At 49.6% G+C, this 24,880-nt stretch overlaps 1 protein-coding gene across 10 annotated transcripts in view; it reads left to right on the forward strand.

The window, feature by feature from the left end:
- Positions 1-55: 55 nt before the first annotated feature.
- Positions 56-24,880, forward strand: part of BLOC1S3 (biogenesis of lysosomal organelles complex 1 subunit 3) — a 40,602-nt gene continuing 15,777 nt past the window's right edge. The window contains exons 1-4 of one of the 10 annotated variants that reach the window (XR_010124974.1): positions 56-328; positions 785-1,435; positions 1,754-2,022; positions 2,762-3,290. Coding sequence is in view for 5 of the 10 variants with exons in the window: in XM_063658131.1 (XP_063514201.1) it covers positions 794-1,396 (603 nt within the window). In the remaining 5 variants the exon portion in view is untranslated. Of the gene's footprint in view, positions 329-784; positions 3,291-8,854; positions 9,473-24,880 lie in introns of those variants that run through there. The other 9 variants (XR_010124975.1, XR_010124976.1, XR_010124978.1 and 6 more) reach the window with 9 other exon arrangements.

Raw genomic sequence — 24,880 nt, forward strand, 5'->3', positions numbered from 1 at the left:
TTACTGGTTACACGTGACATACTCGGCTTTTAAAATCCCTATTTGTCCACTCCAGACTGTCCTCATCGCACAACCTGGAAGAGCCGGCCCAGCTGCTTCTCTATTGGCGGTTCCTCCATTCATGTGACTCTTCTGCACGCGCCCTCAAAGCTGATGCTGAGAACTTGCTTCCTGATTGGTAGCCGGGCGAATCCACGTGACTTGGCCGCTAATGCCCGCCCAACTCGCTCCCCTATTGGTTGAAATCGCAGCCCTTCAGCTGCTACGATGAGAACGGAGCACTCGGGCTAGGAAGCGGATCTCGCAGGCTCCGAGCGTCAGCTGCCGGGTACGGTCTTTGGCGTTAGCGCTTCTCCCATCCCATGAGTGCCCCCAGCAGAGTCCAGTCGGGCTGTCATCCTTTCTGCGACTCTGGCGCTGGTCCCGAGCAGCTCACGGGCCCGTGTGCTTCCGGGTCTGAGATTGGCACGGTGGACCAGGTGGAGGGTGTGGCCTCTACTAGGAGGCAAATTCGTGAAGAGCTCGGCTCGGGACTCCGGGAACTCGGGCCCCAGATCCTTGATCGAGCTGGTCTTCAGTTTCCCCATCTGTACGCTGAAGAGCCTGGGGTCCAGTAACCCCCATCATCACCCAGTTTACAGAAGAGGAAACTGAGGCCCAGACGGGGAGCAGCTGACCTGAAGTCGTTAAGAGAATCAGCGAAGGGGCTGGGAATCCAGGACCTGCGCCTTTTACCCACCGCGGCGCCGGTCTCACGTGCAGTCCTTTCACTCTTCTCCCCTAGCTCGGTGCCATGGCGTCCCAGGGTCGTCGGCGGAGGCCCCTGCGGAGGCCGGAGACGGTGGTGCCGGGGGAGGCGACCGAGACGGATTCCGAGCCCTCTGTGTCCTCGTCGGAGGAGGAGGAGCTGTACCTGGGTCCTTCGGGCCCGACGCGCGGCCGCCCCACGGGGCTGCGGGTGGCTGGGGAAGCCGCGGAGACCGACTCGGACCCGGAGCCGGAGCCGACGGCTGCGCCGAGGGACCTGCCTCCACTCGTGGTGCAGCGGGAATCGGCGGAGGAGGCCTGGGGCACGGAGGAGGCCCCGGCGCCCGCCCCCGCGCGCTCGCTCCTGCAACTTCGGCTGGCGGAGAGCCAGGCGCGGCTGGACCACGACGTGGCGGCCGCCGTGAGCGGTGTCTACCGCCGTGCGGGCCGCGACGTGGCCGCCCTGGCTAGTAGGCTGGCGGCAGCCCAGGCGGCGGGGCTGGCGGCGGCCCACAGCGTGCGCCTGGCGCGCGGGGACCTTTGTGCGCTGGCCGAGCGTCTGGACATCGTGGCTGGCTGCCGCCTGCTGCCGGACATCCGCGGCGTGCCAGGGACCGAGCCTGAGCAAGACCCGGGGCCGCGGGCCTAGCCATGATTCTACTTCCCAACCTGACTCTGCAATTTGGGGGTAGGCCTTGCTGCCTCTGGGACCTGACTCTGTCTCCTGTGTCTCTTATCATCCCCCACCCCGCTCCCATCTTGGTGTCACCCATGGGGGCTAATCCGGTTCCCTTGGATAATGCTTTATATTGGATATAGTTCAACCCCTACTGTGGAGACCAGGGCCCCACTACCCTTAGATCTGGTTCCTCCCCCGATCCTGACCCTGCCGCCTGATTCTGAGTCTTCCCCTGGGGCTTGGCTCCAGCCTTTGATAAATAGTTGCTCCTTAATCTGTTTCCACCCTGGGGGCTCACCTTTTTTTTTTTTTTTTTTTTTGAGACAGGGTGTCATATCTGTCACCCAGGCTAGAGTGCAGTGGCAGGATTACCACTCACTGCAACCTCGACCTCCTGGGCTCAAGTGATCCTCCCAGCTCAGCCTTCAGGAGTAGCTGGGACTGCAGACCTGCACCACCACACCCAGTTGCCTGGTTAATTTTTTTCTGTCGGTTTGAAGAGAAGAGAAGGTCTCACTATGTTGCCCAGGCTTGTCTCAAACTCCCGGGCTCAAGCAATCCTCCCACTGAGGCGTCCCAAAGTGCTGGGGTTACAGGTGTGAGCCACCACACACTGGGCTCTGCTCTGCCTTTCTGAGTTTGGTTTCTGCTTATGGTGGGGGGCTTGTTCCCGTTCTTCCCACAAGAACCCAGGATGTGGCACAGCTTCCCTGCCGTCTTCCTTCACTCAGTTGGCTACGCCTCCCATCCTAGCTCCACTTCCAGAACTGCCTTCACCCTAGGCTGGGTCCTTGTTTTGTTTTTAGAGACAGGGTCTCACTCTGTCTCCCAGGCTGGAGTACAGTGGCATGATCTTGGCTCACTGCCACCTCCACCTCCCGAGTTCAAGCGATTCTCCTGCCTCAGCCTCCCGAGTAGCTAGGATTACAGGCACGCACCACCACGCCTGGCTAATTTTTATATTTTTAGTAGAGATGAGGTTTCACCTTGTTGGCGAGGCTGGTCTTGAACTCCTGGCCTCAGGTGATCGACCCGCCTCACCTCCCAAAGTGCTGGGATTACAGGCATGGGCCACTGTGCCTGGCCAGCTGGGTCCTTGTTCTGCTGTCCAAGCTTGGCCCTGGTTCCGTGGGCTGGTTCTACTTTTTGTTCTCCCATCTTCTGCCTCCTGCCTCCTCCTGTTTGAGCTTAACCCCGCCCTCTCAGCCTGATTTCTGTTTCCCAAGTCCAGCTGTGTCTTGGGATAGGTTTTGCTTTCTTTTACTGTCTCCATCCTGCTTACACCTCCCTGATCCTGGGGTCTGGGGACTCCCCATGGTTTCCTTCCTTCTGCAGGCCCAAAATGATGGCTCCTTTTAACCCAAGGCAGGGGATCTTCCTCCCAACTCCCTGGACCAAGGTGGCATTTCCTGCACACCCCTCCAGGCCAAGATGATGCTCGCTCTCAACTCTCCAGGCCAAGATGGCGTCTCCTCTTGACTCTCCAGACCTAAAGTGACACCCTTCAGGCACTTCGGGCCCAATTCAGCCCTGCCCTGGTGCTTTGGGCGCCAGATGACAGCACTTTGCAGATAAGAACGATATGATGTGTGGATTTCACTACATTTGGCTCCTGGATGCTATAAAAGGACTTGGATTTCTGACTTGGCTCAGGGACTGGGGTTAGCAGTCTCTTTCTGCTCCTTCTCACCTGTGTTTTCTTCTGATCCCAGCTCTGGTCCCTCAGCCACATTCATATTTACTCTCCTCTCCCAGCCTGATACCCCTGTCCCTTATCTCAACCTGAAGCCAAGATCTGAGCCCCCAAGATGGAGAATGGGGAGGAGCTTTTTATGGCGGACTGATTAAAACTCTTAAGCATTTACCCTTATGGTTAGTTCCTTTTGTCTCCCTGTCTAAGCTAAGGGTGAGTTGGTTGATTTCTCTGAGAATGGGGGTCCCAAGACCTCCATGCCTGGCTTATGGAAGGTGAAGCTGTAGTTGGGAAATCAGGGGCCCTAGATTTTTGCCCTGATTCTATATTTACTTGTATTTTATTAATTCAACACACGAGTTTTGGGTACCCGACCTGTGCTGGGGCTAGGGGTATAGCACCCAGTCCCTGCCCTCACAGAGCTCGCAGTCCAGTGTGAGAAACAGTAATAAGATGTTCTCACAGATAATTCTAGTAATCATAATTTATAGTTTAATTTTTAAAAATAGAGACGATAGCCTGGCCAACATGGTGAAACCCCGTAGTTTCTAAAAATACAAAAATTATGGGCGATGGCTCACGCCTGTAATCCTAGCACTTTGGGAGGCTGAGGCACGTGCTAGTAATCCCAGCTACTCAGGGAGCTGGGGCATGAGAATCGCTTGAACCCTGGAGGCGGAGGTTGAAGTGACCCAAGATCGCGCCACTGCACTCCAGCCCGAGCGACAGAGCAAGACTCTGTCTCAAAAATAAATAGGCCAGGCGTGGTTATGCATATCTTTAATCCCAGCACTTTGGGAGATCGAGGTAGGCAGATCACCTGAGGTCAGGAGTTCTAGACCAGCCTGGCCAACATGGTGAAACTCTATCTCCACTAAAAATACATTAGCCAGGCATGGTGGCACATGCCTGTAATCCCAGCTACTCGGGAGGCTGAGGCAGGAGAATAGCTTGAGCCCAGGAGGTGGAGGTTGCAGTGAGCCGAGATCACGCCACTGCGCTCCATCCTGGGTGAGAGTGAGACTCCATCTCAAAAATAAATAAAAATAAAAACTAATTAATTTTAAAAAATAAAATAGAGACGAGCTCTCACAATGTTGCCCAGGTTGGTCTTGAACTTCTGAGCTCAAGGGATTCTCCTGTCTTGACCTCCCAAAGTGCTAGGATTACAGGCATGAGCCACTGCACCCAGCCATAATTTATAATTTAGATACAATTTTCTTGGCACCATGATTACAGCCACGAAGAAGTAAAGGAGCGTTATGAAGGTGGAGCAGGATCCATCTGACCTAATCTGGGCGAGAGAGAGGAAATGATGAGTGGTGTTGGAGCTGAGCCCGGAAGGTGGAAATAGGTGAAATGGGAGTAGGGTAAAGAGTTGCAGACAGGGAGAACAGCATATGTGAGGGCCCTGAGGCAGAAGGGAAAGGGACCATAACTTATTTAACAGAAGAAGATGATTTCTGCTCGCCACCTAGAGTGGAGAAGTATGGGGGTGGTTGTGGGGTGGGGGGTGCTGAGTGCAGTACCAGAAGGGGCCAGATAAAGGTGAGCTTTAAAACAATTATATTATTGGCTGTGCGCAGTGGCTCATGCCTGTAATTCCAGCACTTTGGGAGGTCGAGGCGGACAGATCACCTGAAGTCAGGAGTTCGAGACCAGCCTGGCCAACGTGGTGAAACCCTGTCTCTACTGAAAATATACAAATTAGGTGTGGTGGCACATGCCTGTAATCCCAGCTACTCGGGAGGCTGAGGCAGGAGAATCGCTTGAACCTGGGAGGCAGCAGTTGCAGTGAGCCAAGATTGCGCCACTGCACTCCAGCCTGGGGGACAGAGCGAGACTCTGTCTCAAAAAAAAAAAAAGTAGGTGCGGATCAACCAGCAACTCCTCCCTCCTCTGCACTCCCTTCAGCTCCCCTTCCACACCTAGGGCGAGCGGATCACAATTCAAAGAGGATGATCTCCCAGGACTTCCCTTTCTTTTTCTTTTCTTTCTTTCTTTTTTTTTTTTTTTTTTTTGAGATGGGGTCTCGCTCTGTCATCTAGGCTGGAGTCCAGTGGCGAGATCTCAGCTCACTGCAACCTCCGCCTCCCAGGTTTAAGCGATTCTCCTGCCTCAGCCTCCTGAGTAGCTGGGATTATAGGCATGTGCCACCACGCCCAGCTAGTTTTTGTTTTTTTTTTTTTTTTTTTTTTTTTTTAGTAGAGATGAGGTTTCACCATATTGGCCAGGCTGGTCTCAAACTCCTGACTTTGTGATCTGCCTGCCTCTGCCTCCCAAAGTGCTGGGATTACAGGCGTGAGCCACCACGCCTGGCCAGGACTTCCCTTTTCAATGAGTTTAGTGAGAGTCCCTGAGGAGCGGAGCTGCCTGGGAGAGTGGCAGCTTAGTGTCTTATGGTGGACCTCCAGCCCTGGAGCACAGAGCTTCCCTCACTCCTTAAACTCCAGCGCACTAGCCAGGCCTGGCTTTCAGCACCTTTCTTTCTTTTTCCCTCCCTCCTTCCTTCCTTCCTTCCTTCCTTCCTTCCTTTCTTTCGGTGGGGTCTCACTATTTTGCACAGGCTGGTCTTGAACTCCTGGCCTCAATGGATCTTCCCACCTCGGCATGGCAGGGATGGGAATATGATTGGAGAGGGTACAAGAGGGTGTGGAAGGAGAGCCAGAGACCATGGTCTTTGCAATGTTGAGTGAAGGGGTGGGATGGTAAGAAATGGGGAAGTGGCAGTGCATGGTGGCTTACACCTGTAATCCCAGCACTTTGGGAGGCCAAGGTGAGAGCATCGATTGAGCCCAGGAGTTCGAGACCAGCCTGGGCAATATAGCGAGACCCCATCTCTACAAAAAGTACAAAAACTAGCCGAGCGTGGTGGTGTGTGCCTGTGGTCCCAGCTACTCGTGAGGCTGAGATGGAAGAATCACTTGAACCCAGGAGGTCGAGGCTGCAGTGAGCCATGATTGTGCCATTGCACTCAAGCCTGGGCAACAGAGTGAGACCTTGTTTCAAAATAAAAAAAGAAAGGGGGCTGGGTGCAGTGGCTCACGGCTGTAATCCCAGCACTTTGGGAGGCTGAGGCGGGTGGATCATGAGGTCTGGAGATCAAGACCATCCTGGCTAACACGGTGAAACCCCATCTGTACTAAAAATACAAAAAATTAGCTGGGCACGGTGGCGGGCGCTTGTGGTCCAAGCTACTCGGGAGGCTGAGGCAGGAGAATGGCGTGAACCCAGGAGGTGGAGTGTGCAGTGAGCCGAGATAGTGCCACTTCAGTCTGGCCTGGGTGAAAGGGCAAGACTCAGTCTCAAAAAAAAAAAAAAAAAAGGAAGGGAGGGATGGGGGGAAGGAGGGATGGACTGGGGAAGTACCTAGATGGGGAAGATGGGAGGGGTCATGGCATGTTTGTATGCTGCTGGGAATATTTCAGAAGAGGGAGAAGTCGTGATACAGGGGAAAGATGGGAGAAAAGCCAGACCATTGTCCTGCAGTAGGTAAGAAGGGCGGAGGAGATAGCCCCCAAGGGGAAGGGCAACACTGGGGTAAGAGAGAGACTATTTGTAGCTAGTTGCAAGTCACTGGGTAGTGATGACCACTCTGGTCATCACTGCCTGGGGACTGGTCTGTCACCCCCACTGGGACTGTTGGCCCCATGAGGACAGGGCTGAGGCTGTCTTGGCCAGTGCCAGCTAACCCAGGGAAACCACAAAGTAGATACTGGGCAAAGTGTTTGTTGAATGAATGAATGGCCTTCACACCATCACACAGCATCAGCCTCTCAGGTGCATGGAGCTGTTGAGACGTTCAGGCACAGCCTCCCTCCAAAGGTGATGGGCACTGGGTCCCACATAACACATCACCCTCAGATATGCAGGATGAGAGGGTCAGACATGCACCGAAATGCTGATAACACCCACTCCACAAATATTTGCTAGCCGCATTTCAAGGGGAATGGCATTCAAGGCAGAAAGAATAGCATGTGCAAAGACCTAGAGACAGGAAAATCCTGGGGGTGCTTGTTTGGGTGAGACGAATTGTCTGTTGTGCATGGACTGCTATAGAGGGACCTTTGGCAGGAGGTAGAGCTGAAGACTCAGTCAAGAGCCAGGCCACACAGGGCCAGAATGAGGAGCAGGGCTTTGTCCCAAGGGCCCTGGGGAGCCAAGGCAAGTTCCAAGCAGGAGAGAGGCAGGGACAAGTTTGTGCTTTAGCAAGCAGTACCTAGATGGGTCAGGTGCGGTGGCTCATGCCTGTAATCCCAGCCCTTTGGAGGCCAAGGTGGACGGATCACCTGAGGTCAGAAGTTCAAGACCAGCCTGGCCGACATGGTGAAACCCCCGTCTCTACTGAAAATACAAAAATTAGCTGGGCATGGTGGTGTGCGCCTGTAATTCCAGTTACTCAGGAGGCTGAGGCAGGAGAATCACTTAAATCCGGGAGGCGGACATTGCAGTGAGCTGAGATTGCGCCACTGCACTCCAGCCTGGGCAACACAGCAAGACTCTGTCTTCAAAAAAAAAAAAAAAAAGAAACCTCTGGCTACTGAGTGGAGGGTGCGTGGGAGGGGGTGAGACTGGGTCTGTCCTGGTCACTCTGTGTCCCCAGCACCACTAGCAGGTGCTCAGTAAACACATTTTGAATGAAGATATGAATGAAGGAAGTGGCAAACACTTGAATTATTGGACTTTTGTTGTCACTGAGAATAAAAGCCAAATCATATATTATTATTATTATTATTATTATTTTAGAGATGGGATCTCACTATGTTGCTCAGGCTGGTCTTGAACTCGTGGGCTCAAGCAATCCTCCTACCTCGGCCTCCTAAAGTGAGCCACCATGCCCAGCCTGTAATCCCAGTACTTTGGGAGGCTGAGGCGGGCAGATCACCTGAGGTCAGTAGTTCGAAACCAGCCTGGCCAACATGGTGAAACCCTGTCTCTACTAAAAATACAAAAATTAGCCCAGTGTGGTGGCACGCACCTGTAATCCCAGCTACTCAGGAGGCTGAGGCAGAATGATCACTTGAACCTGGGATGTGGAGGTTGCAGTGAGCAGAGATCATGCAACCGCACTCCGGCCTGGGCGACAGAGTGAGACTCTGTCTCAACAACAACAACAACAACAACAACAAAGTGCTAGGATTACAGGCATGAGCCACCACACCCAGCCTCAACGCCACAGTCTTTACTGGGACATTGGAGGCCCTATGATCTGGTCCTGGGTCCATCTTGCTGAGCTCATAGACAACAGGCCACTTCACTGAGTAATACTGGACTCTGGGCTGTCCTCTAAGCTCCCAGACACAGCCTTTGCAATTTTGTTTTTCTCTTGCACTCAGCTCTGTATGGGCAGTGCCTATAGCAACATTGTATAACAGGCAGTCAGCAGGCAGTCACTGTTTGTTGACTTAATGAATGAATCCCCTGCAGCTCCACTGGAGAGGTCTGAACATCATCCTCATCAGTAGAAACCTGAGCTAGTTGGAGCAGGAGGCAAAGGAGATGGGTGGAGGCCATGAGGACCAGGCTGGGAGAATTCCAGGATAGGGACTGGGGCAGGGGGCAGGGTCAGGGTCAGGGGATGGAGCTGATGTCCAGCCAACAGCAGAATCTAGGATGGAACTGGGACAGGGATGGGGGCTGGGGCCATGGGAGGGACAGGGCCAGGGGCTAGGGAGGGGACACGACTGGGGGTGACCTTGGTTAAGGGCCTGACTCCCCAACACCTCTCTTTCTAGAGCGGCTTCACAGCAGGACCACAGGAGTCATTGTGGCCAACTTCGCTGGAGGCTTGGAGATCTTTGGAGCCGTTAAGGCAGAGCTGCAGGGCCTAGAGATTGAGATGCTGGGTATTTCCCCATACCTGCTTGGGGAGCCCCGCCAAGCTGCAGGCATCTCACACTGACCCAGGGCCCTTTGTGATCGCCCTCCATCTGGTCTCCTTGGGACTGTTGGGGTGACACAGCCTGTTCCCTCTCGCCCAGTGAACAATGTGGCATGCTGTATGCGCAGGGACGCTTGAGGAAGCCGCTCCACTGTGAGAATGTCGCCAGAGTGAAACCGAGACCTAGCCCACCTGGCACCTCTTCCTCCAACTCTTTACTGCCCTCTGTTGGAAAACCCGTGTAATATACAAAGGTAAAGTCCTCACTTGGTTCCTGTGGGGCTGATGCCCCAGACCCTAATACAAAATGGCCTAGTATTTGCACATAACCTATGCATACCCTCCCGTGTACTTTATTTCAATTTTTTAATTTTTTGTGGGTACATAGTAGATGTATATATTTGTGGGGTACATTATGAGATGTTTTGATACAGGCATGCAATGTGTAATAATTACAACATAGAAAATGGGGTATCCACTCCCTCAAGCATTTACTCTTTATGTTACAATCCAATTACACTTTTTTTTTTTTTGAGACAGAGCCTCACTCTGTCGCCCAGGGTGGAGTGCAGCAGCGCGATCTCAGCTCACTGCAACCTCTGCCTCCTGGGTTCAAGCAATTCTCCTGCCTCGGCCTCCCGAGTAGCTGGGATTACAAGTGTATGCCACTATGTCCGACTAATTTTTGTATTTTTAGTACAGTCGAGGTTTCACTACATTGGCCAGGCTGGTCTTGAACTCCCAACCTCAGGTGATCCGCCTGCCTCGGCCTCCCAAAGTGCTGGAATTTCAGGCATGAGCCACCACAACTGGCCAATTACACCCTTTTCATTATTTTTTTTCTTTTTAATAGAGATAGTCTCTGCCATGTTGACCAGGCTCGTATAGAACTCTTGGCCTCAGGCAGTCGCCCATCTCAGCCTCCCAAAGTGCTGGGATTACAGGTGTGAGCCGCGGCGCCTGGCTTCTTTTAGTTACTTTAAAATGTACAACTAGTCACCCTGATGTGCTGTCAAATAGTAGATCTTATTCATTCTTTCTAATTATTATTATTATTTATTATTATTTTTTGAGACAGACTTTCACTCTTGTTGCCCAGGCTAGAGTGCAATGGTGCATTCTTGGCTCATTGCAACCTGTGACTCCCAGGTTCAAGCAATTCTCCTGCCTCAGCCTCCCAAGTAGCTGGGATTACAGGCATGCGCCACCATGCCAGGCCAATTTTTTGTATTTAGTAGAGACAGGGTTTCACCACGTTGGTCAGACTGGTCTCGAACTCCTGACCTCAGGTGATCCACCCACCTTGGCCTCCCAAGGTGCTGGGATTACAGGCATGAGCCAACACTCCCAGCCTATTATTATTATTATTATTATTATTATTATTATTATTTTGAGGCAGAGTCTTGCTCTGTTGCCCAGGCTGGAGTGCAGTGGCGTGATCTCTGCTCACTGCAACCTCTGCCTCTGCCCAGCTAATTTTTGTATTTGTAGTAGAGATGGGGTTTCACCATGTTGGCCTGGCGAGTCTCAAACTCCTGACCTCAGGTGATCCTCCTGCCTTGGACTCCCAAAGTGCTGGGATTACAGGCATGAGTCACTGTGCCCGGCTGTTCTTTCTAATTATTATTTTTGTACCCATTAACCATCCATCCCCTCCTCTGCCACTTCCCCAACCCCACTGGCAATTCTTGTATTTTTAGTAGAGATAAGTTTTCACCATGTTGGCCAGGCTGGTCTCAAACTCCCGATGTCAGGTGATCCGCCCGCCTCGGCCTCCCAAAGTGTTGGGATTACAGGCGTGAGCCACTGCACCCGGCAAGGTAGTCTTCTTTGGGTTAAATCTGCTTGGTGTTCTATAACCTTCTTACATTTGAATACTGATATCCTTCTCTAGATTTGGGAAGTTCTGTGTTATTATTCCTTTAGACAAACCTTCTACCTCTGTCTCTCTCTACCTCCTCTTTAAGTCCAGTAATTCGTAGATTTGTCCTTTTGAGGCTATTTTCTAGATTTTGTAGGTATGCTTTATTCTTTTATCTTTTGTCTTCTCTGTGTATTTTCAAATAGCCTTTCTTCAAGTTCACTAATTATTTCTTTTTTTTCTTTTTCTGAGATAGAGAAGGGGGTCTTGCTATGTAACCTGGACTGGTCTCAAACTCCTAGGTTCCAGTGACCCTCCTGCCTTGGCCTCCCAAAGTACTGGGATTACAGGCATGAGTCACCATGCCCGGCCACTAATTTTTTCTTCTGCTTGATTAATTCTGCTGGTGAGAGACTCTGATGTATTCTTCAGTTTGTCAATTGAATTTTTCAACTCTAGAACTTCTGCCTGATTCTTTTAATTATTTCAATCTTTTTGTTTATCTGATAGGATTCTGAATTTCTTCTCTGTGTTATCTTGAATTTTGTTGAGTTTCCTCAAAACAGAGCCCTCCTTCTCTCTCTCTCTCTCTCTCTTCTTCTCCCCCCCCCCATATATATAGTTTTTGTTTATTTCTTGTTGAGACAAAGTCTGGCTCTATCACCCAGGCTGGAGTGCAGTGCCACAGTCTTGGCTTACTGCAACCTCCACTTCCTGGGCTCAAACCATCCTCTCACCTTAGCCTCCTGAGTAGCTGGGACCACAGGTGCACACCACCATGCCTGGCTAATTTTTGTATTTTTTTGTAGAGACGGGGTTTTGCCACGTTGCCCAGGCTGGTCTCGAACTCTTGAGCTCAAGTGATCTGCCCACCTCAGCCTCCCAAAATGCTGGGATTATAGGCATCAGCCACTGCACCCAACCCCAGGACAGCTATTAAATTATCTGCCTGAAAGGTCACATATCTCTGTCTCTCTATGATTGGTCACTGATGCTTTTATTTTATTTTATTTTATTTTTTGAGACAGAGTCTTGCTCTGTCGCCCAGGCTGGAGTGCAGTGGCGCAATCTCGGCTCACTGCAAGCTCCGCCTCCCAAGTTCACGCCATTCTTCTGCCTCAGCCTCCTGAGTAGCTGGGACCACAGGTGTCCACCACCATGCCCGGCTAATTTTTTGTTTTTTTAGTAGAGACGGGGTTTCACCGTGTTAGCCAGGATGGTCTCGATCTCCTGACCTCGCGATCCGCCTGCCTCAGCCTCCCAAAGTGCTGGGATTACAGGCATGAGCCACCGCGTCCGGCCTAGTTTATTTTTTATTTTATTTTTTTATTTTTTTTGAGACAGAGTTTTGCTCTTGTTGCCCAGGCTGGAATACAATGGCATGATCTTGGCTCACCACAACCTCCGCCTCCCTGGTTGAAGCGATTCTCATGCCTCAGCCTCCTGAGTAGCTGGGATTACAGGCATGTGCCACCACGCCCGGCTAATTTTGTATTTTTAGTGAGATGGGGTTTCTCCATGTTGGTCAGGCTGGTCTCGAACTCCCGACCTCAGGTGATCCGCCTGCCTCGGCCTTCCAAAGTGCTGGGATTACAGGCATGAGCCACTGTGCCTGGCCGGCTTTATTTAGTTTCTGTGGTGAGGTCATGTTTTCCTGGATGGTTTTGTTACCTGAGGATGTTCATAAATTTCTGGGCATTGAAGAGTTAGGTATTTATTATAGTCTTCACAGTCTGGGCTTGTCTGTACTCATCCTTCTTGGGGAGGCTTTCCAGGTATTTGAAAAGACTTGTGTGTTGTGATCTAAGTCTTTAGTCACTGCAGCTGTATCTGCATTAGGGGGCACCCCAAGCCCAGGAATGCCGTGGCCCTTGGCGACTTGTAGAGACACCGCCCTGGTGGTCTTGGATAAGATCTGGAAGAATTCTCTCGATTATCAGGCAGAGATTCTTGTCTTCTTCCTTTTCTCCCAAACAAATGGAGTCTCTCTGTGCTGAGCTGCCTGGAGCTGGGGGAGGGGTGATACAAGCACTGCTGTGGCCACCGGTGCTGGGACTGTGCTGGGTCAGACGTGTAGCCAGCCCAACACGGGGTCTCCCCCAAGACCCGTGGTCAGCACTGCCTGGGTACCACCTCTGTTCACGGAAGGCCCTAGGGCTCTATAAGCAGCAGACGGCAAATCCAGCCAGACTTGTGTTCATCCTTTCAGTGTGGTGCGAGCCCCCCATCACAGGTGCGCCCAGAGATGCCATCTGGGAGCCAGGGCCTGGAGTTGGAAACCTTAGGGAGTCTACCTGGTACTCTTTTCTACTGTGGCTGAGCTGGCACGCAAGCCACAAGACAAAATCTTCCCCACTCTTTTTTCTGCAAACAGGGGAGCCTCTCCCTGTGGTCACCACTGCCCCAGGACCATGGCAGCTACTGCTTGGCTACTGCTGGTGTTCATTTAAGGACCAAGGTCTCTTCAGTCAGCTTGTGTGAAGGCTGTCGGGCCTGGGTCTCTCCCTTCAGGGCAGTGGGCTCCCCTCTGGCCAAAGGTAGGTCCAGAAATGCCATCCAAGAGCCAAGGCCTGGAATCAGGGACCCCCAAGAGCCAACTTGGTGCTCTACTCCATTGTGGCCGAGCTGGTAACTAAGCTGCCAGACAAAGGCCCCATTACTCTTCCCTCCCGCTTCCTCAAGCAGTAGGAGCCCCTCTCCGTAGTCACCACGTCAGGGAATATGCTGGGTCATATCTGAAGTCAGCATGTCTCTGAGTCTCACTCAAGGCCCACACGGAGTACTGCCTGGGTACTGTTGCTGATTATTCAAGGGTCCTTTAGTCAGCAGGTAATGAATCCTGCCTGGACTGGGCCGTTTCCTTCAAGGCAGCAGGTTCCTTTCTGGCCCAGATGTTTCTAGAAATCGCCTTGAAGCTAGAGCCTGGAATGGGGCCCTCAGGACCCTGCTTGGTGCGCTATCCTACGGTGGCTGAGCTGATATCCAAGATGCAAAACAAAGCCCTCTTTGTTCTTCCCATTTATCTCCTCCAGTGTAAGGAAGGTGTTTCAGGCCGGGCTCGGTGGCTCATGCCTGTAATCCCAGCACTCTGGGAGGCTGAGGCAGGCAGATCACCTGAGATCAGGAGTTCGAGACCAGCCTGACCAACATGGTGAAACCCCGTGTCTACTAAAATTAGCCGGGTGTTGTGGCACACTCCTGTAATCCCAGCTACTCAGGAGGCTGAGGCAGGAGAATCACTTGAACCCAGGAGGCGGAGGTTGCTGTGAGCCAAGATCACTCCATTGCACTCCAGCCTGGGCAAGAAGAGCAAAACTCCATCTCAAAAAAAAAAAAAAAAAAGAGACTATCTTTGCTACCCCGTTTAGTGGCTCTTTCAGTGATATGAAGTTAAAACCAGGTACTATGTTCGCTCACCTGATTTTGGTTCTTATGAAGTGCTTTTTTGTGTGGATAGTTGTCCAGTTGGTTGTTCTTCTGACAGGGGATGATTACTGGAGGCTTCTATTCAGCCATCTTCCCCTGCCTCCTCATAATTGCTCTTTATTGATTTTCTCATGTTGTTTATATATCATTTTCCTGATTTCCATTTATTCTTTGTCTATGGTTTCCTTTAGCTCATAAAGCATATTTAAAACAGTTGATGATATCTGTGACTAGTAATTCCAATTTCTGTGCTTCCTCAGAGATGGTCTCTGTCAAAAGAGCTTTTTTTACTATAAATAAGCCATACTTGCCTGTTTCTTTGTATGTTTTGTAATATTTTTGTTGAAAATTGGACTTTTGGAGTATTATAATATGTTAATTATTGAAATTGGATTCACCCTTTCCTTGGAGATTGCTGGGTTTTGCTTGTCAAGGGCTTAGAGCCATCTGTTTGACTTTTTAAGACTGTTTTTGCAAAATGTGTATTTCTTTTCTTGTGTGGTCACTGAAGTTTCTATTCCATTTTTTCTGTTTTTTGTTTTTGTTTTTGTTTTTGTCTTTTTTGAGATGGAGTCTTGCCCTGTCCCCCAGGCTGGAGTGCAGTGGTGTGATCTCAGCTCACTGCAACCTCTGCCTCCTGGATTCAAGCAATTTTCCTGCCTCAGCCTCCCTTGTAGCTGGGATTACAGGCACCCACCAGCAACCCCAGTCAATATTTGTATTTTTAGTAGAGACAGGGTTTCACTGTGTTGGCCAGGCTGGTCTTGAACTCCCAACCTCAAGCGATCCGCCCATCTTGACCTCCCAAAGTGTTGGGATTACACGTGTGAGCCATTATGCCTACCGATTCCATTTTTTCTGTGATCAGCCAGTGACCTGGAAAAGATTTTTTTTTTGATGTCTGGCTCCAAAAAGGGGAACAGGGAGTGTCTTTCTTGCCTCTTTAAATCTTCTGATGTATACTGCCAGGGGAAGCCACTTCTGCTGAGATGGCTAAAACTAAGGTAAGTGTCTTCACCCATCCCTTGGGCACCATCAGACCAATCCAAATGCACAGCTCCAAAGTTTTGGAAGGCAAGGTTACCACTGTCCTCCCTGGTACTAGCTAGGCACTCCAGATTCCCTAGAATTTGAATTTTTAAAATCTCCATTTACCGAGTAAATTGTCAATTGGGATTTTTAAATATGTTGAATATATTAATCATAGTTATTTAAATATATATGTTGATTGGGCAGCCAAGGTGGGTGGATCATTTGAGGTCAGGAGTTTGAGACCAGCCTGGCCAACACAGTGAAACCCCATCTCTACTAAAAATACGAAAATTAGCCGGGCGTGGTGGCGCACGCCTGTAGTCCCAGCTACTCCGGAGGCTGAGGCAGGAAAATCGCTTGAACCCAGAAGGCAAAGGTTGCAGTGAGGAGAGATCGCGCCACTGCACTCCAGCCTGGGCGACAGAGCAAGACTCCATCTCAAAAGAAAAAAAAAAAAACAAATGAAACAACAAGCAAACAAACTATATATATATATATATATATATATATACACACACACACACACACATATATACACATATATAATATACCCATATATATACACATATATATACACACCCATATATACACATATATACACACACATATATATACATGTATATACACACATATATACACACATATACACACATATATACACACATATATACACATATATACACACATATATACACATATATACACACACATATATACACATATACACACACACGTATATATACACATATATAATACACCCGTATATATACACATATATATACACACCCATATATACACATATATACACACACATATATATACACGTATATACACACATATATATACACATATATATACACACATATATACACACATATATACGCATATATACACACATATATACGCATATATACACACATATATACGCATATATACACACATATATACGCATATATACACACATATACGCATATATACACACATATACGCATATATACACACATATATACGCATATATACACACATATATACGCATATATACACACATATATACGCATATATACACACATATATACGCATATATACACACATATATACGCATATATACACACATATATACGCATATACACACATATATACACATATATATATACACACATACACACACACACACACACACACATATATATATATATAAGCATCACACAAGAAGCTGTAGGGGTCACTTCCTCCACTGAAGCCACCAGCGAACTGGAAAGAGCAATTGAAATAAACTATTTCAGAAGTCTGGAGCCTGACTGGACATTTATAATAATCAGGGGAGTGCTTCATGGAGAGGCTGATAATCTTATGTAAGTGTGAGTGGTATGGACAGTATCAGCTAGCACCCCCATTCCTCAGCCCTATTGTGGCTATGGGGATAGCATCCTGCTCTCCATCAGGAGGACATAAAAATTTGGACAATTTGGGGACACTGTTTAGCAGTACTTCCTAAGATTAGAAATATGCATACCCCGTTGATATGGTTTGGTTGTGTGTCCCCACCCAAATCTCACCTGGAATTGTAATTCGCACATGTCAAGGGAGGGACCTGGTCGGAGGTGACTGGATTATAGGGGTGGTTTCCCCCACGCTGTTCTTGTGATGGTGAGGGAGTTCTCACGAGAGCTGATGGTTTTTTGTTTTTGTTTTTGTTTTTGTTTTTTTGAGATGGAGTCTTGCTCTGTCGCCCAGGCTGGAGGAGTGCAGTGGTGCGATCTCGGCTCACTGCAAGCTCCTCCTCCCAGGTTCACGCCATTCTCCTGCCTCAGCCTCCCGAGTAGCCAGGACTGCAGGCGCTCGCCACTACGCCCAGCTAATTTTTTTGTATTTTTAGTAGAGAAGGGGTTTCACCGTGTTAGCCAGGATGGTCTCGATCTCCTGACCTTGTGATCCGCCCTCCTTGGCCTCCCAAAGTGCTGGGATTACAGGTGTGAGCCACCACGCCCGGCCTTTTTTTTTTTTTTTTTTTTTTTTTTTTTTAATGAGACGGAGTCTCACTGTCGCCCAGGCTAGAGTGCAGTGGCACGATCTCAGCTCACTGCAACCTCTGCCTCCCAGGTTCAAGCAATTCTCCTGCCTCAGCCTCCCAAGTAGCTGGGATTTTAGGCCTAAAATGCCACCACGTCTGCCTAATTTTTGTGTTTTTAGTAGAGATGGGGTTTCACCATATTGGTCAGGCTGGTCTCAAACTCCTAACCTCAGGTGATCCACCTGCCTCAGCCTCCCAAAGTGCTGGGATTACAGGCATGAGCCACTGCGCCTAGCCAATTTCTCAGGTATTTATTTATAGCAGTATAAAAACAGACTAATACACCCGTGATCCTTCCATTTATTTCCCTCTTGTTTATTATGAGCACATATGTGTTCCAAAAGACAGTGTGCTTAGATAAATTGTTTGTGCCTTCAAACTAGACACAATCTAAATGTCAATCCATTGGTGACTGGATAAGTAAAGCATGCTACATTCATACAACAGACATTATAGCAATGAACACGAATGACCTTCTGCTCTACACAACATGAATGTATCTCACAAGCATAATGTTCCACCAACAAAGCCAGAGCACGTACTGTATGATTCCACTTATCTCCATTTAGAACCAGACAAAACCATGCTAGGGGTGTTGAAGGTCAGGACAGCAGTTAACTGGGGAGGAAATGACTGCATGAGGGGTTGCATCTGAGCCACTGTCAATATTGTATTTCTTCATATGGGTGGAAATTAAAGATTTGTGTTGACACTAAAAAATTTGTGCACTCTGGTGTGTGTGTTATACTTTTTTTTTTTTTTTTTTGAGATGGAGTTTCGCTCTTGTTGCCCAGGCTGGAGTGCAATGGCATGATCTCAGCTCACCGCAATCTCCACCTCCCAGTTCAAGCGAGTCTCCTGCCCCAGCCTCCCGAGTAGATGGGATTACAGGTATGCGCCAGCACGTAGTAGAGACGGGGTTTCTCCATGTTGGTCAGGCTGGTCTTGAACTCCTGACCTCAGGTGATCCGCCCACCTCTGCCTCCCAAAGTGCTGGGATTACAGGTGTGAACCACTGCGCCTGGCCAATTTTTTATTCTTTTTGAGGCAGGGTCTCACTCTGCCACCTTCCTAAGGTGTAGTGGCACGGTCATGGCTAACTGTAGCCTAGACCTCCTGGGCTCAGGCAGTCCTCCCACCTCAGCCACCCGAGTAGCTGGGACTACAGGTTCACACCACCATGCCCAGTTACTTTTTGTAATTTTAGTAGAGATAGGGTTTTGGAATGTTGCCCAGGCTGGTCTTGAACTCCTGCACTCAAGTGATCCACCCACTTCGGCCTCCCAAAGTGTTGGGATTATAGGCATGAGCCACAGGGCCCAGCCACAAATGTATATTTAATTTACATGGAAGCCTACTGTTCTCCTCCCTCCCTCCTTCCTCCCTCCCTCCCTCTCTCCCTTCCTCCCTCCTTCCTTTCTTCCTCCCTTCCTCCCTTCCTCAGAGTTTCTCTCTTGTTGGCCAGGCTGGAGTGCAATGGCATGATCTCAGCGCACTGCAACCTCCGCCTCCTGGCTTCAAGTGATTCTCCTGCCTCAGCCTCCCAAGTAGCTGGGATTACAGGTGTGCACCACCATGCTTGGCTAATTTTTGTGTTTTTTGGTAGAGACGAGGATTCACCATGTTGGCCAGGCTGGTCTCAACCTCCCAACCTCAGGTGATCCACCTGCCTTAGCCTCCCAAAGTGGTGGGATTACAGGCGTGAGCCACCGTGCCCAGCCTGCCTTTTTCAAGTAGTCATACGTCTTGGAGAGCATTCTAATCAGAACGAAAAACAGCTGAGCCATTCTGTTTACTTATACAGTGACCCAGCCATCTGCTAGTCATTCCCCTATTGATGATCATTCAGGGTGTTCCCTGTTGTTTGTGACTACATATGGTGTTGCAAAGAATATCTTTGAATATATTCATTTCCCACATGTATGGGTATCTTGGAAAGAAACACATTTCCAGATGTGGAGTTGATGGGTCAAAGGGTGAGTACATTTTAAATTCTGTTAGGTGCTACTTTATTTTTTAATTTATTTTTTTTTTTTTGAGACAGGATCTCATTCTGTTGCCCAGGCATGGTGGCACATGCCTGTGATCCCAGCTACTTGGGTGGCTGAAGCTCAAGAATTGCTTGAGCCCAGGAGATGGAGGTTGCAGTGAGCTGAGATCGCACCAGTGCAGTCTAGCCTGGGTGACCTAGTGAGACTCTGTCTCAAATATAATGCACCATGATGTCGATGGTCCAGGTGAGGCTGAGCTAGGAGGTCTGAGGTCAGGGTAGGTCTGACCCCTCTGGGTGGTCCTCAGTGTCTCACAACGCTGAGCCTGCCATGGAGGAGGTGCTAGGGGAATATTCCTGAGGGAATTTAGGGAGATAGGAGTGAATTTGATGAGCAGGAGGCAGGGGTCTTTGGGTAAGTGAGAGAATTGAAAAGGAAAAAACTCTTAGCCAGGCGCGGTGGCTCACGCCTGTAATCCCAGCACTTTGGGAGGCCGAGGCGGGCAGATCACAAGGTTAGGAGATCGAGACCATCCTGGCTAACACGGCGAAACCCTGTCTCTACTAAAAATACAGAAAATTAGCCAGGCGTGGTGGCGGGCGCCTGTAGTCCCAGCTACTTGGGAGGCTGAGGCAGGAGAATGGCGTGAACCCAGGAGGCAGAGCTTGCAGTGAGCCGAGATCGCGCCACTGCACTCCAGCCTGGGTGAAAGAGCAAGACTCCGTCTCAAAAAAAAAAAAAAAAAAATCAATTTTAGGAAGGTGTCTGAGAGAGATCAGTGACTCAGAAGAGTTTGAGTGGGGAAGTGCTCAGAAGCCATGGCTTCTTGCAGGGGGCATGGTCCCACAGGGGCCCACAGGGTCTCCTGGGCACAGGGACCCAAGTGGGACCTCAGCAGGTGGGTGGGATGCTGGGAGTGGAGGGGGCTGAGGGGTGTTCTTTCCTTTACCCCCTTATGGCTGCAGTGAGCTATGATCACGCCACTGCACTCCAGCCTGGGTGACACAGTGAGACCTTATCTCAAAAAAAGAAAAAGAAGGCCAGGTGCGGTGGCTCACACCTGTAATCCTAGCACTTTGGGAGACCAAGGTGGGAAGATTTGCTAGAGCTCAGGAGTTCAAGACCAGCCTGGGCAACATGGCGAAACCCTGTCTCTACAAAGTAAACAAAAATTAGCTGGGTGTGGTGGCAGGTGCCTGTAATTACAGCTACTCGGGAGGCTGAGGCATGAGAATCACTTGAACCCGGGAGGTGGAGGTTGCAGTGAGCTGAGATTGTGCCACTGCACTCCAGCCTGGGCAATGGAGTGAAACTGTCTCAACAACAACCACCACCAAAAAAAAAAAAAAAAAAAAAGAAGAGAAAGAATAAAAAAAGAAGATTTAGAGGCTGGGTGTGGTGGCTCACCCCTGTAATCCTAGCACTTTGGGAGGTCGAGGCGGGCAGATCACCTGAGGTCAGAAGTTCAAGACCACCCTGGCCAACATGGTGAAACCCCATCTCTACTAAAATACAAAAATTAGCTGGGCATGATGGTGGGTGCCTGTAATCCCAGCTACTCAGGAGGCTGAAACAGGAGAATTGCTTGAACCTGGGAGACGGTGGTTGCAGTGACCCAAGATTGCACCACTGCACTCCAGCCTGGGTGTCTGAGCGAGACTCCGTCTCAAAAAAAAAAAAAAGATCTAGAAAGGAGAGTTAGAGAGTCTGTGAAAAATCTCTAGCCAGCCCTCCTGAAGCACTAGACAGGGGAACAAGTCAGAGTTTGCAGGAAAATCTGGGAAGTCAGGCATATCCAACTATCAGTCATGGAAGGCTCTTGCCTCTGCATCTGGTGTTGAGCCCGAGGTCACTGGTGGTTAGCAGGGCAGAAAATTGAGAAGAGATAAACAGGAGTGTGGGAGAGACAAGGTCCTGAACATTTGCATCTGTCTCACCCTGCAGGGCAGAGCGAGAGCAAATGGGAACCCCCTAACACATCTACATCTGTCTCTTCCCACATCTAAATAGAGCAACCGTCCAAGAAAAATACCATGCTAAACTTCTTTCTTCCAGTTTTCATGCAATTTTCTCTTTTGGCCAACTCTAACTCAGAACCATATGGGGAAGGGTTTTTTGTTGTTGTCGTTGTTGTTTTGTTTTTGTTTGTTTGTTTTGTTTTGTTTTCAGAGTCTTGCTCTGTTGCCCAGGCTCTGGAGTGCAGTGGTGCAAGCTCGGCTCACTGCAACCTCTGCCTCCTGGGTTCAAGCAATTCTCCTGCCTCAGCCTCCCAAATAGCTGGGATTACAGGCGCCCGCCACCACGCTCAGCTTTTTTGTATTTTTAGTAGAGACAGGGTTTCGCCACGTTGACCAGGCTGGTCTTGAACTCCTGACCTCAGGTGATCCACCTGTCTCACCCTCCCAAATTGCTGGGATTACGGGCGTGAGCCACCGCACCCGGCCACCTTCATCACTTTCAATATGTCGTGCCACTCTATCCTAGCCTGTGAGGTTTCCACTGAAGTCTGCTGCCAGACGTATTGGAGCTCCATTATATGTTTGTTTTTGTTTTTGTTTTTGAGACAGAGTCTCACTCAGTCACCCAGGCTGGAGTGCAGTGATGAAATCTCAGCTCACTGCAACCTCCACCTCCCAGGTTCAAGCAATTCTTGTGCCTCAGCCTCCTGAGTAGCTGGGATTACAGGTGTGAGCCACTGCACCTGGCCTCATGCCTGGCTAATTTTTTTTGTATTTTTAGTTGAGACGGGATTTCACCATGTTGCCCAGACTGGTCTCTAACGCCTGGCCTCAAGTGATTCACCCGCCTCAGCCTCCCTAAATGCTGGGGATTACAGACGTGAACCACTGCACACGGCCTCCATTGTAAGTTAATTGTTACTTTTCTCTTGCTGCTTTTAGGACCCTTTCTTTATCCCTGATCTTTGGGAGTTTGATTATTAAATGCCTTGAAGGTAGTCTTTGGGTTAAATCTGCCTAGTGTTCTATAACCTTCTCGTATTTGAATATTGATATCTTTTTCTAGGTTTGGAAAGTTCTCTGTTATTATCCCACTTAACAAACTTTCTATTCCAATCTCTCTACTTTCTCTTTAGGGCCAATAAAACTCAGATTTTTCCCTTTTGTGGCTACTTTCTAGATCTTGTAGGTGTGCCTTCTTCTTTTCTTTTCTTTTTTTTGAGATGGAGTCTTGCTCTGTCTCCAGGCTGGAGCACAGTGGCACGATCTCGGCTCACTGCAACCTCCGCCTCCCAAGTTCAAGCAATTCCCCTGCCTCAGCCTCCCGAGTAGCTGGGATTACAGGTGCCTGCCACCACGCCTGGCTAATTTTTTGTATTTTGGTAGAGATGGGGTTTCACCATGTTGGCCAGGATGGTCTCAAACTCCTGACCTCGTGATCCGCCTGCCTCGGCCTCCCAAAGTGCTGGGATTACAGGTGTGAGCCACTGCGCCTGGCCCTTATTCTTTTTTATTTTTTCTTTTGTCTCCTCTGACTGTGTCTTGTCCTGTCTCGTCTCTTTTCTCTACTCTGTTCTCTTTTTGAGACAGAGTCTCACTTTGTCGACCAGGCTGGAGTGCAGTGGTGCAATCTTGGCTCACTGGAACCTCCACCTCCTGGGTTCAATCAATTCTGGTGCCTCAGCCTCCTGAGTAGCTGGGATTACAGGCACCCACCACCACGCCCAGCTAATTTTTGTATTTTTAGTAGAGACAGGATTTCACTATGTTGGCCAAGCTGGTCTCAAACTCCTGACCTCAGGTGATCCGACCACTTCAGCCTTTCAAAGTGCTGGGATTACAGGCGTGAGACACCGTGCCCGGCCCCTTTCTGCTTAATTTTTAAAAATTATTTCAATCTCTTTAGTTAATTTATCCAATAGGATTCTGAATCCCTTCTCTGTGTTATCTTGAATTTCATTGAGCTTCCTCAAAACAGCTGTTTTGAATTCTCCGCCCGAAAGGTCACATAGCTCTGTCACAATGGGGTTGGTCACTGGAGCCTTGTTTAGTTCACTTGGTGAGGTCATGTTTTCCTGGATGGTGTCAATGCTTGTGAATGTTCGTCAATGGCTGGGCATTGACGAGTTCAGTGTTTATTGTAGTCTTTGTAGTCTGAGCTTATTTGAACCCATCCTTCTTGGGAAGGCTTGCCAGGAAATTGAGTGTTGTGATCTAAACTTTTTGTCACTGCTGCTTTATCTGCATTAGGGGGCACCCCAGGCTCAGTAATGCTGTGATTCTTGCAGCATCTTAGAGGTACTGGCCAGGCGCAGTGGCTCACGCCTGTAATCCCAGCACATTGGGCAGCCGAGGCGGGCGGATCATCTGAGGTCGGGAGTTTGAGACCAGCCTGGCCAACATGGTGAAACCTTGTGTCTACCAAAAAATACAAAAATTTGCTGGGCGTAGGGTCAGGCGCCCGTAGTCCCAGTTACTTGGGAGGCTGAGACGGGAGAATCACTTGTGCATGGGAGGTGGAGGTTGCAATGAGTGGAGATTGCAGCACTGCCCTCCAGCCTGGATGACAGAGTAAGACCCTGTCTCAAAAAAAAAAAAAAAAAAGGAATCTTAGAGGTACTGCCTCGGTAGTCTTGGTTAAGATTCAGGAGAATTCCCTAAATTACCAGGCAGAAACTCTTCTTCTCTTCCCTTACTTTCTCCAAACAAACATAGTCTCTTTCTCTCTCTCTCTCTGTACGGAGCTGCCTGGGGCTGCTGGAGGGGTGACACAAGTACCCTTGTGGCCACCACCACTGGGACTGCACTGGGTCAGACCCAAAGCCAACACACCACTGGGTCTCACCCAGGGCCCGTGGCAGCCACCACCTGGCTTCTGCCAATATTCACACAAGGCCTAAGGGCTCTTTGGCCAGCAGGTGGTAAAGCCTGCCGGGCTTGTGTCCTTCCCTTCAGGATGGTGAGTTCCCTCCTGGCCCAGGGCAGGTCCAGAAATGCCATCTGGGAGCCAGGGCCTGGAGACAGAAACCTTAGGGATCTACCTGGTGCTCTATCCTACTGTGGCTGAGCTGGTACCCAAGCCACAAGAAAAAGTCTTTCCTACTTGATATGGTTTGGCTGTGTCCCCACCCAAATCTCATCTTGATTTGTAGCTCCCATAATTCCCCTATGTTATGGTGGGGACCCAGTGGGAGATAACTGAATCATGGGGGCAGTTTCCCCCATACTGTTCTTGTGGTATTGAATAAGTCTCATGAGAGCTGATGGCTCTATAAGGGGAAACCCCTTTGGCTTGGTTCTCATTCTGTCTTACCTGCCACCGTGTAAGACGTGCCTTTTGGCCAGGCATGGTGGCTCATGCCTGTAATCCCAGCACTTTGGGAGGCCGAGGCGGGCGGATCACGTGGTCAGGAGATCGAGACCATCCTGGCTAACACGGTGAAACCCCGTCTCTACTAAAAAATACAAAAAATTAGCTGGGCGTGGTGGCGGGCGCCTGTAATCCCAGCTACTCGGGAGGCTGAGGCAGGAGAATGGCGTG

The sequence above is a fragment of the Pongo pygmaeus genome, chromosome 20 (assembly GCF_028885625.2).
Source record: "Pongo pygmaeus isolate AG05252 chromosome 20, NHGRI_mPonPyg2-v2.0_pri, whole genome shotgun sequence".
NCBI classification, from domain to species: domain Eukaryota; kingdom Metazoa; phylum Chordata; class Mammalia; order Primates; family Hominidae; genus Pongo; species Pongo pygmaeus.